Below are 16000 nucleotides of genomic sequence, written 5' to 3'. Positions count from 1 at the left end.
ATCCTAAACTCTTTATCTTACCCAGTTTGAATTTCGTCACCAACTACATCAGATATTCCACTGAACGAGGCAGGCTAGTCATATTTGATAACCAAGTCTCCACTTGTCACTACTAATCTTAATACTACGCATTGTAAGTGTTAAAAAGCTGATGCTTCGATACTACAGACAAGTACGACTATTACAGTTCAAGATCGTTGTTTGTATTGGTATATAATCCTTGGATATCTAGTGGCGCTGAAAGTCAAATGCCGCCAAAGTGTCATTGTGTTTTAACTGTCTTGTTATGAACGATACGGTTCAGTACAGTACATGATGCATGTGTGGAACGAAGTACGGACAGGATTTAATCCTGCGGATGAAACACAGCTGTTTGGACCACGGACTTGTGTGGAAAGCGATGGATTTATTTACGAATCAACAACACAAGCCACAATATCAACAGGGTCCGAGGTATATTGTTTACTTCTGGGAATCTTTGTAGCGGAATGCGATGTTAACGGATAGTGTGACAGTAATGCTGTGGAGCTTTTAGTAACTACAACAAATCTTTGGTTTCATTTGTTTGATACTTTGCCCGTGATATTTCGCGAGAAGGATGTGCGCCCGATTAGGACTCCAGTTTGTACCCTTGCTTTCGGAAGTAGTACGAGACTACAGTGTACAAACTATTTTATTTTTTCATCCATTTCCCCCGAAAGGCACAGTTGGTAACCCAGCGAAAGCTTTGCATGAGAGGTGTGTGAACTTGGTGGGCCTATACAGAGCTCGGGCTGATCCCAGTTTGCATTGGTCATAGATAGGTTTGTGAAGCTGTGAATGACTTTCCTTTATATCAGTGAGTACCTTTTCCACTTTAAGTGTCTGGCTGTGAGTAGAATAGAAAATGGAAAGCTATCACTTAAGTGGACACACTTTTAGGTAGTGAAACAGTGCTACCTTGCAATATGTAATGTGGCACCTCCGTGGTCTCTGCACCTGCCAATTCATTAGCCTTACACATGCATTCAGCAGTCGTTTTTGGCAGACTGAACAGTGATATACAACAGCTTGCGTGGGGCAGCGATAGTTTTAACTATAAAATAGAATACTACTAATGATCTGCATAGGATCAGTGAAACTAAGAACTTGTAACAGATGCAGTGTATGTGCCAGGACGTGTACTGTGTTGTCAGAACATAGCTGGGGGACTATACAATACAGTGCTACTGTATTTGAAAAGTAGTGGTCTGTTGAATACAGACATCTCAATGTAAAAGCTTTGAGTCAGATCTCCACCCATAGAAAACCTTCACGACGTGAGGGATGTGGCTTGTCAAAAGCAAAAATCGTTGAGTGTTCATGGTAACATTTTAATTGTGCAACTTTCAGTTCTGAGAGAGATAACTTAACAAGTTTTTGATTATATTTTGTTGCTGTTTGGAAACTGAAATCAGTCTGCGAAAAGACAGTTCGTGTTGCCAAACCCTGCGAAGTATATAGTAAATAAATTGTAGGTAACAGATGTTTATTGTGCTAGTTTCACACTTATTTTATCAGTATCTGTAAAATCGCTTGCAGGCTCTGCAAAAAGTGACCTTATAGGTTCCAGTAAATGACATTTGTCCATGTTATTGTGACTTGTTTAGTCTTTGACCAATGAGAAATGAGTACAAGCTGCTTATGTGCCAGGAAACCATTTTCCACAGGGGTTTAAACTAGGCAGGCTTTGGAGTCAATTTTGTAATCTTTGCAGAAGAGAGCAGAAGAGAGCCACATTTGTAATGCCAAATTTGATGTTCCAGCCTTTAGAAGTGTTAACCAGTCCAGAATTATTTGATGGCGGCTTTATCTCTCCATGGTAGACATTGCACAACACACCGTTTAGTTTCTTATCACAGCAGTACAGTGTATTTGCACTTGTGTTCAGCCATATCATGTGCTAGATTTCTGCTTCAGAAGGGTCTGTATATGTGTTAATGGTCATCCTATTGACTGCAGCACCCCCCCCCCCCCCCCCCCCCCAAAAAAAAAGTTCATGTACATGTGTTGTATGAGAACTTACTCCCATGTCCATCAGACCAAAACACTCAGTTATTGTGTGACGTAACAGCTGCGTTGAAAAGTGTCTTGACTTTGGATACAGATCATCAGTGAACCTGGACCAGATGGGTTTGGTGACTAGAAAGATTTCCCCTGGGTAGCCTATAAACATATTGGAATGTGGTGGTGCCATGTGAGTGGCTACACTATGATTTGTTTATATTATCCTCAGATGAAGCTACCTGTAAAAATAATGATATGATGAGTTTGGTGCTGTCAAGACTTTGTGAAACAAGATATGTAACTAGGTTATAGGAATGTTTCATTGTGTAATGGGCATCAACAGTGAAAAGCAGTGAGTTGGATGATAATGAGCATCAAATATAGGGATGTGATTGAGGAAGTGGTTGGTGTTTTTGAAGTCGGAAATTAGGGTATGGGGTACGGGCTGGATTTTTGGACAATTAGGGACTCTTTTTTACAATGGGGCTCTCTGGACAGCTAGATTTGTAGACTGATTGTATTTTCCAGCATTCCACCAATGAACTGGAGCCTACTACCTCCTTTATCTGTGACTGAGTGTGTGATCATTTCATTTCATACTCCTACAAAGAGTTACAACGAGGTATCTGCAGGAGTTGGCAGATTCCAACTGTGGCTCATTGATACTATAGTCAGAGGATACTGTGTTATTTCATTTTGTGACTTGCACACTTTTATGTTTCTGAACATTTACCAGTCTTCACACCACTTTCAAATCTTATGATCTGAATGAATATTTATGCAGCTTCTTTCAGACAATACTTCAGATACCTGAATCATCTGCAAAAAGTCTGAGGTTACTATTAATACTGTCTGCAAGGTCGTTATGTATAGCAATGACAGCAAAGGGCCACAACAAACTTTACTGGGGGACACCAAAATTATTTCTACATCTGATCATGACTCTCCATCCAAGATAACATGCTGCGTTCTCCCTACCAAAAAACCCTCAGTAGTTTTGTGGATTACTTCTGCTACATTTTTTGTTCAAAGGATCTGCAGTAGATTATATAAGGTTCATTGAAATGAAATCTGGTCAGTTTGTCTACCTTTGCCTTACACGTAAGGTGGCACCACGTAACTGCGGGTATGGTGGCGCTGTCTTTTGGTAGATATACTGATGCTGGAGCACCGTTTGATGTTGCATAGCGCCAGTGTGGTTTCATGCCAAAGAAAAGGTGGTCACGCAAGTTATCGTCCACTAATGAACGTGCACGGGAGTAAGCAGGAACAACAAGGAGCAATTTGATTTTTGGTGGCGGAGGGAATTGGAGGCCATGAAATGTATCGGCAGATGAAGGCTATGTGTGGTGAGTACAGTCTGAGTCATTCAAGTGTTGTGGATTGGCGCAAGTGATTCCTTGAGGGGTTCAAGCGATTTCTTGAGGGGCGCAAGCCACTGGGAGACACTGCTTGCCCTGGGCAGGCCCATCTTGTCATCGTACTGGAAGTTGTTGCGGAAGTGAATGCTTTAGTCTTGGACAACCGCAGAATCACTGTGGAAGAGATCCGTCGGTTACTGGGTAATAGTGTGGGCACTGCCCACACTGTAATGCATCAACACATGAACTTTTGAAAAATCTGCACACAGTAGGGTCCCCACCACCTGACTGCCGAACAGCGCAGTACTAGAATGGTGCTGTCTTTGAGTCACCTGCAATGTTATCATGAGGAGGAATACGGCTTTCTGTTGGGTATTGTCACAGGTGATGAAACATGGTGTCACCAAGTTGAAACACCGAGGCATGTTGTCCAGTGATGCTCCTGCATGATAATGCCCCCCCCCCTCCCACACACACACACACACACACACACACCCGCGCGCGCAGCCAATGTGGTGAAGATGACATTGCAGCAGTTTCATTGCGAAACGCTGGAACTTCCACCGTACCGTCCCGACCTTTCACCTTTGTGACTTTCATGTGTTTGGACCTCTAAAACACGCTATTTGCGGACATCGATTTGCAACAGATGACAAAGTGTGTGACTGGGTCCAGGCCTGTAACTGACAGCAGCCTACCAGGTGCTTCAAGGATGGAATTGACCAGCTAGTGTCACAATGGGGTAAATGTGCCAGCAGTTTTGGCGACTATTTTTGAGTACACTATGTGATCAAAAGTATCCAGACACCCCCAAAAACGTGTTTCTCATATTAGGTGCATTGTGTTGCCACCTACTGCCAGGTACTCCATGTCCGTAACCTTAGTAGTCATTAGACATTGTGAGAGAGCGGAATGGTGTGCTCTGCGGAACTCACAGACTTCGAACGTGGTCAGGTGATTGGGTGTCACTTGTGTCATACATCTGTACGCGAGATTTCCACACTCCTAAACGTCCCTAGATCCACTATTTCTGATGCGATAGTGAAATGGAAATGTGAAGGAACACGTACAGCACAAAAGCATACAGGCCAACCTCGTCTGTTGTCTGGCATAGACCGCCGACAGTTGGAGAGGGTCCTAATGTGTAATAGGCAGACATATATCCAGACCATCACACAGGAATTCCAAAACTGCATCAGGATTCTCTGCAAGTACTATGACAGTTAGATAGGAGGTGAGAAAACTAGGATTTCGTGGTCGAGCGACAAGGCAGGGTGTGGTATGGCAAATGTCTGGTGAATGTCATCTGCCATTGCATGTGGTGCCAACAGTAAAATTCGGAGGCGATGCTGTTATAGTGTGGTTGTGTTTTTCATGGAGGGGAGTTGTGCCCTCTGTTGTTTTGCGAGCCACTATTACAGCACAGGCCTACATTGATGATTTAAGCACCTTACTTCCTACTGTTGAAGAGCAATTCAGGGATGATGATTCCCCCCAGGGGGTCCACAACTCTTTGGTGGATACGTGCGTAGCGAGCACGGGACCCCGAGCTAATGTGGCCCTCCTTCCTTTCCGGGCTGCATACCTTCCCTTTCCGCATCCTTCCCCATCCCCCATCTTCGCCTCCCCCCCCCCCCCCCCCCCCCCCCACCTCTGGCTCTTTGGCTCTTCCCTTTCTCCCCCTCTGGGAGTATGGTTTGTGCCTACGTCCGGAGACGGACGCTCGAAACTGTTACAAATTCTTTACTTTCTACGCTTGCAAGTCTTCGTCCTTCCTCTGTCCTTCTCTTTTCCTCCCTCTTCTCTTTGACCTTTTCTCCGCTGCGGCGTTTGAGACCCCTGTTCTTTCCTTTCCCTTTCTTTTTACCTCCCTGTGCGTGTCTGAAGGCCAACCCTCGCATTTCCATGCGTAGCCGGTGTCGGGAGGTGTGACCTGAGGTGTAAACAATCACCTAAGGTGGGAGTTCCCTCAGAGAGGGCCCCCACAAGGGAGGAGCGCGCCATTGGAGACGCCGGTAATCATGGGGGATTCTTCCGCAATGGTTTCCTCACCTTCCACTATGTCTGCTCACAAGCGTACGTTCACTGAGTCTCAGCCACCGACTGTTCTTCCATCGTTGCCACAGTTCCTTGTTGTTTCTCAGTCTGACGAAGGTCACGACTTCTCCACGGTTAACCCTTTCATTATTCAGAAAGGTGTCGACACAATTGCAGGTCCTGTAAAGTCTTGTTCCAGATTACGGAATGGCACCTTGTTGTTAGAAACAGTCAGTGCCCTCCAAGCACAAAAATTGCTGCGTACTTCACTGCCCCACACCTTCCCTGTCCGGGTTGAACCGCACCGCACTTTAAATTCCTTGCGTGGAGTCGTTTATACACGCTCCCTCGATGGATTGTCTGACGAAGAAATTCAGCACTACCTGTCTGATCAGGGCGTAACGGCTGTTCATAGAGTTATGAAAAGGGTTGACATGAACATCATTCCAACCCACACTGTCTTCTTGACATTTGACAAAGTTCAACTCCCATCGAAAATCAAAGCAGGCTATGAGATAATTTCTGTTCGCCCTTATGTCCCAAACCCTACGCGTTGCTATCGGTGTCAGCGGTGCAGTCACACCAGCCAGTCCTGTTCCAATCCGGCCAAATGTGTTACGTGTGGCAAGGATGCCCATGAGGGTGCTTGTCCACCTCCATCCCCTCGCTGCATCAACTGTATGGGTGACCACGCTGCTTCCTCTCGAGATTGCCCCATTTTTAAAGAGGAAAAGCTCATCCAGGAAATCAGAGTGAAGGAAAAGGTGTCGACCTTTGCTGCTCGAAAATTATTCGCCAGTCGACGGCCCACCGTGCCTCAGACAGGAAAATACAGCACTGTCCTTGCTTCTCCTCGGCCAACAAAGGAGGCGGCCACGCAGACTTGCGACCTCACCTTTAGTACCACGGTCGTCAGATTGGCCAGCGCAAAGATCGCCCGTTCAACCTCACCACTTTCGCCTGTCCACTCTATGGCTCACCCTTCATCGGGTTCTGCTAAATCTCGAGCTCACAAGTCAGACACCAAGACTTCGAAAAAAGAGCATACTCGTGAAGATTTTTTATGTACCCCAACTTCACAACCATCGGTTCCTCCTTCATCTAAACATCATATTTCCTAGAAGGCTAATAAGAAACCCAGTTCATCTCCTTCTCTGCCAAGGCGTGTCCCATCTACAGCACCACCTGGCGGAAATCGCCCTCGGCCGTCTTCTGTGTCGCCGAGGCGCACTGCTGGCGGCCGATCAACCGGCCGATCGCGGGTGGCAGGAGCTGCTCCTGAACAACCTATGGATCAGGATCTTCTGCCTTCGGCTGAATGCCATTCCATGCTGTCGATCGCAAGCTCTGAGCAGTCGTTGAGTTGCCGGCAACCTTGGTCACATTCCTCCATTTTCTGTTCACCCTATGTCCATTATCGACCGGAATATCTGCGGCATTCGAGCCAATCGGGACGAATTGTCGATCCTCTTACGATCCTACTCGCCGGTCATCTTCTGTCTTCAGGAAACAAAGCTGCGTCCCCATGACCGCTTTATTCTCCCCCATTTTCAGTCCGTCCGATTTGATCTCCCCTCTGTTGAAGGCACTCCAGCCCATGGAGGACTCATGATTTTTCTCCATTATCACCCAATCCCCTTAAACACTTCCTTCCAAGCTGTTGCTGTTCGTCTTTCCCTTTCTGGATATACCTTTTCTCTTTGTACTGTATACATTCCATCGTCCACACCAATGGCACGAGCTGATCTCCTTCATCTTCTTGGTCAGCTTCCACCCCCGTATTTGCTGGTTGGGGACTTCAATGCCCACCACCCGCTTTGGGGATCTCCACATCCTTGTCCACATGGCTCACTATTGCTAGACGTCTTCCATCAAGCAGATCTCGCTTGCCTCAACACGGGTCTCTACATTTTTGTCTGCCTCCACGACAAATTTCTCTCATTTGGACCTTTTGGTTGGTACCGTTCCACTAGCTCGGCGCTTCGAATGGTTCGCCCTTGACGATACACACTCGAGTGACCACTTTCCATGTGTCATTAGACTGCAGCCTCAACTGCCATATATGCGCCCGCGACGCTGGAAGTTTGGCCAAGCCGATTGGACACTTTTTTCGTCTCTAGCAACATTCGATGACCGTCACTTTCCTAGCGTCGACGATGAGGTCACACATCTTACCGACGTTGTTCTTACAGCTGCGGAACGTTCAATACCATGCACCTCCAAATTGCCCCGGCACACCCCAGTTCCTTGGTGGAACGAGGCATGCCGTGACGCAATACGTGAGCGGCGACGTGCTCTTCGTGTTTTCCGCCACCATCCTACTTTGGCCAACTGTATCCGCTATAAGCAGTTCCGTGCGCGATGCCGTCGCGTCATCCGCGATAGCAAGAAGGCAAGCTGGAAATTCTTTACTAGCTCATTTAACAACTTCACTCCCTCCTCGGAAGTTTGGAGTCGAATTCGACGGTTATCTGGCACGCCTAGTTTCTCCCCGGTCTCTGGGCTCACTGTCGTGCATGATACGTTAGTGGACCCCGTCGCAATTTCTAACTCCTTGGGTAAACACTTCGCTGTGATTTCGAGCTCTTCAAATTACCCGCCAGCGTTTCTCCCGAAGAAACGTGCAGCGGAAGTGCAACCTCTTGCTTTCTTTTCTCAAAATCGCGAAAGCTATAATACTGTTTTCTCCATGCGAGAACTCCTACATGCACTCTATTCTTCTCGCTCCTCCGCCCCAGGACCGGACGGCATACATATCCAAATGTTGCTGCATTTATCAACCCATAGTCTGCTTTACCTCCTTTGCATTTATAATTGAATTTGGACCGACAGTACTTTTCCCAGACGATGGCGGGAAGCTATCGTCGTTCCTGTTCCGAAACCTGGAAAGGACAAACATCTCCCCTCTAGCTATCGCCCCATTTCTCTCACGAGTAGTGTATGTAAGGTTTTGGAGCATATGGTGAATTGCCGTTTAGCTTGGTGGCTGGAGTCCCGCAATCTTTTAACACCTGCCCAATGCGGTTTCCGAAAGCATCGTTCTGCAGTTGACCATCTTGTTACCCTCTCCACTTACATCATAAACAATTTTCTCCGGAAACGCCAAACGGTAGCAATATTTTTTGATCTGCAGAGAGCATACGATACCTGTTGGAGGACAGGCATCCTCCACACACTGTTCTCTTGGGGCTTTCGAGGTCGGCTGCCCCTTTTTCTTCGCGAATTTATGGCAGAGCGCACATTTCGAGTGCGGGTGAACACTACTCTCTCCCGTACTTTCTCCCAAGAAAACGGGGTACCCCAGGGCTCCTTGCAAGTTTTGTACTGTTTGCCATTGCCATAAATCCAATTATGGATTGTCTCCTTCCTGATGTCTCGGGCTCCCTCTTTGTGGACGATTTTGCAATCTACTACAGCTCTCGACGGACCAGCCTTCTTGAACGACGTCTTCAAGGATGTCTCGATCGCCTCTACTCTTGGAGCATCGAAACCGGCTTCCGTTTTTCTCCCAGTAAGACCGTTTGTGTTAATTTTTGGCGACGTAAGGAGTTTCTTCCACCCTCCTTACATCTAGGACCTGTCAAACTTCCATTTTTGAATGTTGCTAAATTCTTGGTTCTTATGTTTGACAGAAAACTGTGCTGGTCCTCCCACGTTTCCTATCTTTTGGCTCGCTGTCTGCGATCCCTCAACACCCTCCATGTCCTGAATGGTACCTCCTGGGGAGCGGACCGAGTGGTCCTTCTCCGCCTCTATCGCGCCTTAGTGCGCTCGAAATTGGACTATGGAAGCATAGTTTACTTCTCTGCTTGTCCGTCTATCCTTCGTCGTCTCGACTCTATCCACCACCGTGGATTACGTTTAGTGTCTGGAGCTTTTTACACCAGCCCTGTGGAAAGCCTTTATGCTGAGACTGCTGAACCTCCGCTGTCCAATCGGCGAGCAGTCCTTCTGAGTCGTTATGCTAGCCATCTGTCTTCCATGCCTGCTAATCCAGCCCATGACATTTTTTTCGACGCCTCCTTTGATGTAGGGTACGCAGGCCGCCCCTCCTCCCTACTACCACCGGGAGTCCACTTCCGTCAACTTCTCCATTCTCTTTCCTTTCGCTTTCCTAAAACCTTCTTGACAACTTGGGGTACAGCACCGCCTTGGCTCCATCCCCGGATCTGCCTGCTCCGTGACCTTTGTCAATTTCACAAGGATGGTACCCCTTCACTTGTTTATCGTCGGGCATTTGCTGCTCTATGTGCACAAATGAAGGAAGCCACATATATTTACACTGATGGCTCGAAAACATCGTTAGGTGTAGGGAGTGTCTATATTGTTGGCAACACCCCAAATTATTTTCGGCTTCCCGATCAGTGTTCGGTTTATACTGCGGAGCTTTACGCTGTTCTCCAGGCTGTCCACTACATCTGCCGCCATCAGCGGATACAGTATGTTATCTGCTCAGATTCTCTCAGCTCTCTCCTCAGTCTCCAAGCTCTTTACCCTGTCCACCCTCTGGTCCACCGGATTCAGGGCTGTCTGCGCTTGCTCCACCTGGGGGGCGTCTTGGTGGCGTTCCTCTGGCTCCCAGGACACGTTGGTATCTGTGGAAATGAGGCGGCCGATATAGCGGCCAAGGCTGCAGTCTCTCTTCTTCGGCCAGCTATTCAATCGATTCCCTTCACCGATCTACGGAGCGTTTTATGTCGCCGAGTTGTTCTTTTATGGCACGCCCATTGGTCGACACTTCCTCATAATAAATTGCGGGATGTGAAAGCTCTTCCTTGTGCTTGGACCTCTTCCTCCCGAACGCGTCGTCGGGAGGAGGTAATTTTAACTAGACTCTGGATAGAGCACTGTCTTTTTAGCCATCGGCATCTTTTAAGCGGCGATCCTCCCCCACTCTGTCCCCACTGCTCTCAGTGCCCTTATTTTACTCCGTTACGCGCCCGTCTACAGCTGTCGCCTGATATATCATCAATTTTAGCAGATGACACGCGCTCGGCTGATCACGTTCTCGAGTTTATTAGTGCCAGTGAAATGACGTCAGTCATTTGAAGCTTTTTTTGGGGACAACCAACCCCTTTCTGTAGTGGATTTTTAAGCCTTTCTTCTGCTTTTAGTTTCTCCAATTTTTTGAGTTTCGTTCCAATTTCTGCTGGTTTCCATTTTCGGTTTTTACTGTTTCCTAATGACCATAGCAGTTTTGCGCCCAAAAAAAAAAAAAAAAAAAAAACAAAGGATGATGATTGCATCTTACGACACGATTGAGCACCTGTTCATAATGCATGGCCTGTAGTGGAGTGGTTACACAACAGTAACATCCCTGTATTGGACTGGCGGACTGGCTTGCACAGAGTCTTGACCTGAATCCTATAGAACACCTTTGGGACATTTTGGAATACCAACTTTGTGCCAGGCCTCACCGACCAACATTGATACCTCTCCTCAGTGCAGCATTCAGTGAAGAATGGGCTGCCAATCCCCAAGAAACCTTTCAGCACCTGAACGAAAGCTGTCATCAAGGCTAAGGGTGGGCCAACACCATATTGAATTTCAGCATTACCAATGGAGGGCGCCACGAACTTGTAAGACATTTTCAGCCAGGTGCCCAGATACTTTTGATCACATAGTGTATGTGTGCTGTGTATAACTACATTTTTGAGTTAATAAAATTGTTACCATTACTTTATACTAGTGACAGGGTTTCATTTGAATGTCCCTTATAATTAGGATAGTGAACTCCTCTGAAAACTTAGTGTAGAATCCAGTAGGTATTCCATTGGGCCCTGGAGCGTTGTTCAGTTTTAACGACCTCAGTTTTCTCTTACACCATTGATATTAACACTTATTTCTCTCATCTTTTCATTGGTACGATAATTAAATTGGGGCAGTTTCCCTGAGTTTTTGTTTGTAAAGGAACATTTGAAAATGGAGTTAAGCATTTCAGCTTTTGCTTTGCTACACTCAATTTAACTTCCTATCTATTCATGAGTTACAGGACATTAACTTTTGTGCCAGTGATAACACTTGTATGTGACCAAAATTTCTTTGGGTTTTGTGAAAGATCATTTGACAATATTCTGCTACAGTAGTCACTGAAGGCCTCATGCACTGCTCTCTTGACAGCAAAATGGGTTGTTCAGGATCTCTCTATCTGCAGTCCTACATTTTGTTTTACGTCTATTATGCTGTAGTCTGTGTTTCCTTAGAACTTTCTTTACGGTGACAATAAACCATAGAGCATCCCTCTCAGTATAAACTGTTCTACTAAGTACATATCTGTCCAGTGCATGGTGAACAATTCTTTTAAATCTGAGTCATAGTTTGTCTATATGCTCCTGACCTGTGCTGAAAGTTGCAAGTTCCTCATTCAGATATGACACTACAGCTTTTTTATCTAGTTTATGGAACATATATATCTTTCTTCTTGTTCTAGTTGTCCTTTGTACTTCGGTAATCATTGTTTACACAACTGTATCATTGTGACTTTCACCAGTTTTGTTGTCGACATCCTCAAAGAAGTCAGAGATCCAAAATACTTCCATCAGGAGTGGGATTCTGAACTATCTGTTCTAAGTAGTTTTCAGAGAAATCTTTTAGTATGTTTCACAAGATGTCTTGTTACACCCACCATTAACAGAACTATAATTTTCCCAATTGATTGTTGATGATTGAAGTCTCCACAATATGATTTGGGAACTTCCATACAAGTGAACCGAGATTTTCTTTAAAGTTTTTGGTCACAGCTCTCTGCTGTGATAAGAGTATGTCTACAGAGTGGCAAGTTAAGTGTTTATCCTTTTCTGTGTTTTCCACATACTATATTTATTAAATTTTGTGTGTGTTTCTCTATTTAAGGGCGTTAATATTGTGTTTTTATAAGTGTAAATTCATTCGGTCTTTAGCACAATAGCTGCACACTGCACAGTGAGCTACGTAGCTCTTTAATGCATCAGCGTCCATTGGTGACTCACCAGCAGGTTAGCAAGTTCCATGTCTAGGATTGTCTGCTTTTATAGTTCACTTCTTTAGTTAGTCTTGCTGGGATGGATAGGATGTGTGCGTGCTGTGCATTGACGCAGGAGGGGCTGGCCGCAGTTCGCGAACAGTTGAACATGCTGTTGGCTAGGGTCAGTCACCTTCTGGCTGCTGCCTCGGGGCGTAGCAGTGGCTGAGAATCTGGTGTGTCGCATGGGACTTCTCAGGAGTCACTTGTTTTTCCTGTGGACTCTGCTTCCAAATCACCTCTTAGTGCATTTGACACACTGAGTCTGCCCTCAAAGCTGTGTGTGCCAGGTTGTAACATGTTCATGTCGCCCAAAGTGGAGGACCAATGTGGAGACAGGTTGTCGGGCCTCACTCATTCACCCTGTAAGTGGGCAGGTGGCTGCTCCTTCAGCAGGGTCCAAGCAGGCACATGGGGGGAGGGATTTACTGGTTATTGGGAGCTCCAATGTTTGGCGCATTATGGAGACCCTTGTACAGATAGCATTCAGGGCTGGAAAGAAAGCCAACGTGCACTCAGTATGTCTGCCAGCCAGCCTCATCAGAGACGTGGAGGCAGCCTTGACTGTGGCTGTCAAGCGTGCAGGGTGCAGTCGCTTGCAAGTTGTGGCTCACTTAGACACCAATGATGCCTGTTGCATGGGTTCTGAGCTGATCCTCAGTTCGTACAGGTTGCTGGCGGAGGTGGTGAAGACTGCTGTCCTCACTTGCAGGGTGCAGTTTGCAGCATCATTCCCAGAGTTGATTGGGATCCTGTGGTTTGGAGCCGAGTGCAGGGTCTCAGACAAAGACTTTGTAGACTCTGTGATGGGCTTGGCTGCAGATTTCCAGATCTGCATTATCATGTGAGGATTTGTAGGAGTCCTCTTAACACTAGGGTGGACTGAAAAGAAATGCCTCCACGTTCGTAACTCTTCAACAGTTGGCAGCAATGGTACGCGGCAGGTACTGGCTTGTTCTGTAGCCTCTTCTATACTACTCCAGTTGGCGGGAAGCCTTAGCATTGAACGGTTGTGTTGTTACAGTGTAAAGTATGGACCCCTGCTCAGATGGTTGATCAGTGTGATTTAAGCAACGTGCAGTCATTGCATTCTCGACATTAGAAGGTGTTACCCCAAAAGAGATTCATCGGAGAGTGAAAGCAGTTTATGGTGACTGTGTTGATGTGAGTACTGTGCATTGTTGGGCGAGTAAGTTCAAAGATGTTGAGGCGGGAACATTTGACCTGCATGACAAATAAAAAGTTGGACATCCTGTGACAGCAGCCACCCAGTTTCACAAGTAAAATGTTAACCGATTGATTCAGGATGATCGTCGTATCACTCAGATAGAAATTGCAAGCACAATCGGCATTTCACAAGAACACGTGAGTCACATTATTGCTTTGCTTGGCGATCAGAAGATCTGTTCATGATGAGTACCTCAGATGCTGACTTCTGAAATGAAAGCACACAGACTTGAAATTTGCCAGGAACTCCTCTTGTATTATGAGAATGAAGGTGATGCCTTTCTCCATTCAATTGTGACAGTAGATGAAACGTGGGTACACCATTATGACCCAGAGATGAAACATCAGTCTATGGAATATCGACACACAGACTCACCGCAAAAAAAGGAATTAAAGAAGCAGCCCTCAGCTGGAAAAATCATGACCACAGTGTTCTGGGATGCAGATGGTGTTATCCATTAGTGGAGATGGTGAGTCACAGATAAGCACAATGGAATGACTGATATACATATTAGTTTTTAGCCAGAGAGCTTTCTTCTGAAGTAGAAAACACACATTCCCACAAGCAAAACTCACGCACACATGACCACTATCTCTCACCACAGTGGCCAGACTGAATTGTAACTGCGCCTGATGGGAGCAGTAATCCAGTGTGGGTGATGGTGGTAGGTGGGGGGAGGGGGCAGGGTGCACTGGGTGGAAGGTTTAGTGCTGCTTCCCCCATGGTGTCCCCGGACCTGTTGTATGACTGGATCTCCTATATGATATGAAGGATCACACAGGCCCTAATGTTCACTGCCACAGGTTTCATTTAGTCTTTCGTGACTATTCAACCTTTTATCAGATGTGTACCAATGGCTCTAAGAATGATGAGAAAGTTGCCTATCTTTATTGACAAACTTTTTCAAACAATACTGTCTTCCCATTGCATGCAGTATGTGTATGGGTGATTTAGTTGCAACACACAGAACTTTCACACATGTAAACACAGACTTCTCCAGAATTATTGCCCTGTGCGGCGATTCCCTCAATAGCTTAAAGGCAGTTTACGATTGCTCTCAGATTTGTCCATTCATCTCCACCAGTCACAAACTTTTATATGACATTCACAACATAGGAACCTTCATAGTACCCCTCTGGATTCCAAGTCACATAAGCATCCCAGGCAATGATCGCACTGAATCATTAGCTGAGGGACACTCTGCAATGGACCTGTTGGTAAGACAAATCCCAGTTGCTGATTTACAGACACATCTCTTATAAAAGTGGGTACACCATTATGACCCAGAGATGAAACATGTTCTAAATGGTAAAAGCATCCACCAGAAAATGGAGAACATAACTTTGCCTCTCTTGAAGAAAACATACAGTCTTATTTTGTATCCATATTGACCATAAATGTTTCACACACAGCAACATACTACGACAAGACGACTGTCCCTAGTGCATCTGCAGAATGGCTGCGGCTATTCAGACTCGTTCTACCTATGGTGTAGATTACATCTTGACAGGTTCCTGCCACAGGTGTTACCTGTTGATGCTATGAAAGTAGCTCACATTTTAACATTCCTAGGGGAAAATGGATATTATCATATGGTTAATAGCTGAAGTGTGTGGTGGAACGGGTTTGCATCCAACCGCAGGTTTTGTTTCACAGGTCTCCTCACCTACCTCCAGCAATTTTCATACATAAATTCCAAATCGCAAGTCCCTGTACTTGAAATCAGTCGGTGTGTTAGTTTTCCACATCACCCACAATGTATTGTATGACATCTACACTCCGTGCAATATTATCTTCTGGGAGGGGTATTCTGAAGTACATCATTAACCATAGTTCATGTCCAGGGGTGTGGCTTTAACTGCGCACTTCCTCCCATTTCCTTGGTTGTGGAACAACAACAAATTCAGAGCGTTACATCACAATGTTGCGAGCTCTGAAACGACAGCTAACAGGGGCCTGAAAGGAAAAGGGAAATGTTTTCCTGCAGCATGACAATGCCAAACCACACACTTCACGTGCCACCACAGCAGAACTTCAGAGACTGAACTCACTACCGTATGGCATCCTCCATACAGTCCAAATTTAGCACCGTCTGACTTCCGTCTGTTCCTGATAATGAAAGACGATCTGTGGGGACATCATTATGATTCTGGTGAAGACATTGGGAGAACTGTGAAACTGTGGTTGCGGAAACAGTGTGTCAACTTCTTCTGTGACGGCTTCAGAAAACTTGTTCACCATTGGCAGAAATGTATTCAATTGGCTGGTGATTATGTGGAAAAGTGAATATTGGTAATTAAAGATCACATTCTAAGGATTTGATTTATTAAAATATTCCCATTCAAAACA

The 16000-nt window shown here is 45.8% G+C and overlaps 1 protein-coding gene across 1 annotated transcript in view; it reads left to right on the top strand.

The window, feature by feature from the left end:
• Nucleotides 1-257: 257 nt before the first annotated feature.
• Nucleotides 258-16000, top strand: part of LOC126456929 (uncharacterized) — a 274891-nt gene continuing 259148 nt past the window's right edge. Inside the window, exon 1 of the mRNA XM_050092863.1 lies at nt 258-453. Within this exon, the coding sequence (XP_049948820.1) occupies nt 313-453 (141 nt within the window). The 5' untranslated portion in view covers nt 258-312. The remainder of the gene's footprint in view (nt 454-16000) is intronic.

The sequence above is a fragment of the Schistocerca serialis genome, chromosome 2, assembly GCF_023864345.2.
Source record: "Schistocerca serialis cubense isolate TAMUIC-IGC-003099 chromosome 2, iqSchSeri2.2, whole genome shotgun sequence".
Lineage (NCBI taxonomy): Eukaryota > Metazoa > Arthropoda > Insecta > Orthoptera > Acrididae > Schistocerca > Schistocerca serialis.
This window is presented reverse-complemented; position numbering and strand designations above follow the sequence as displayed.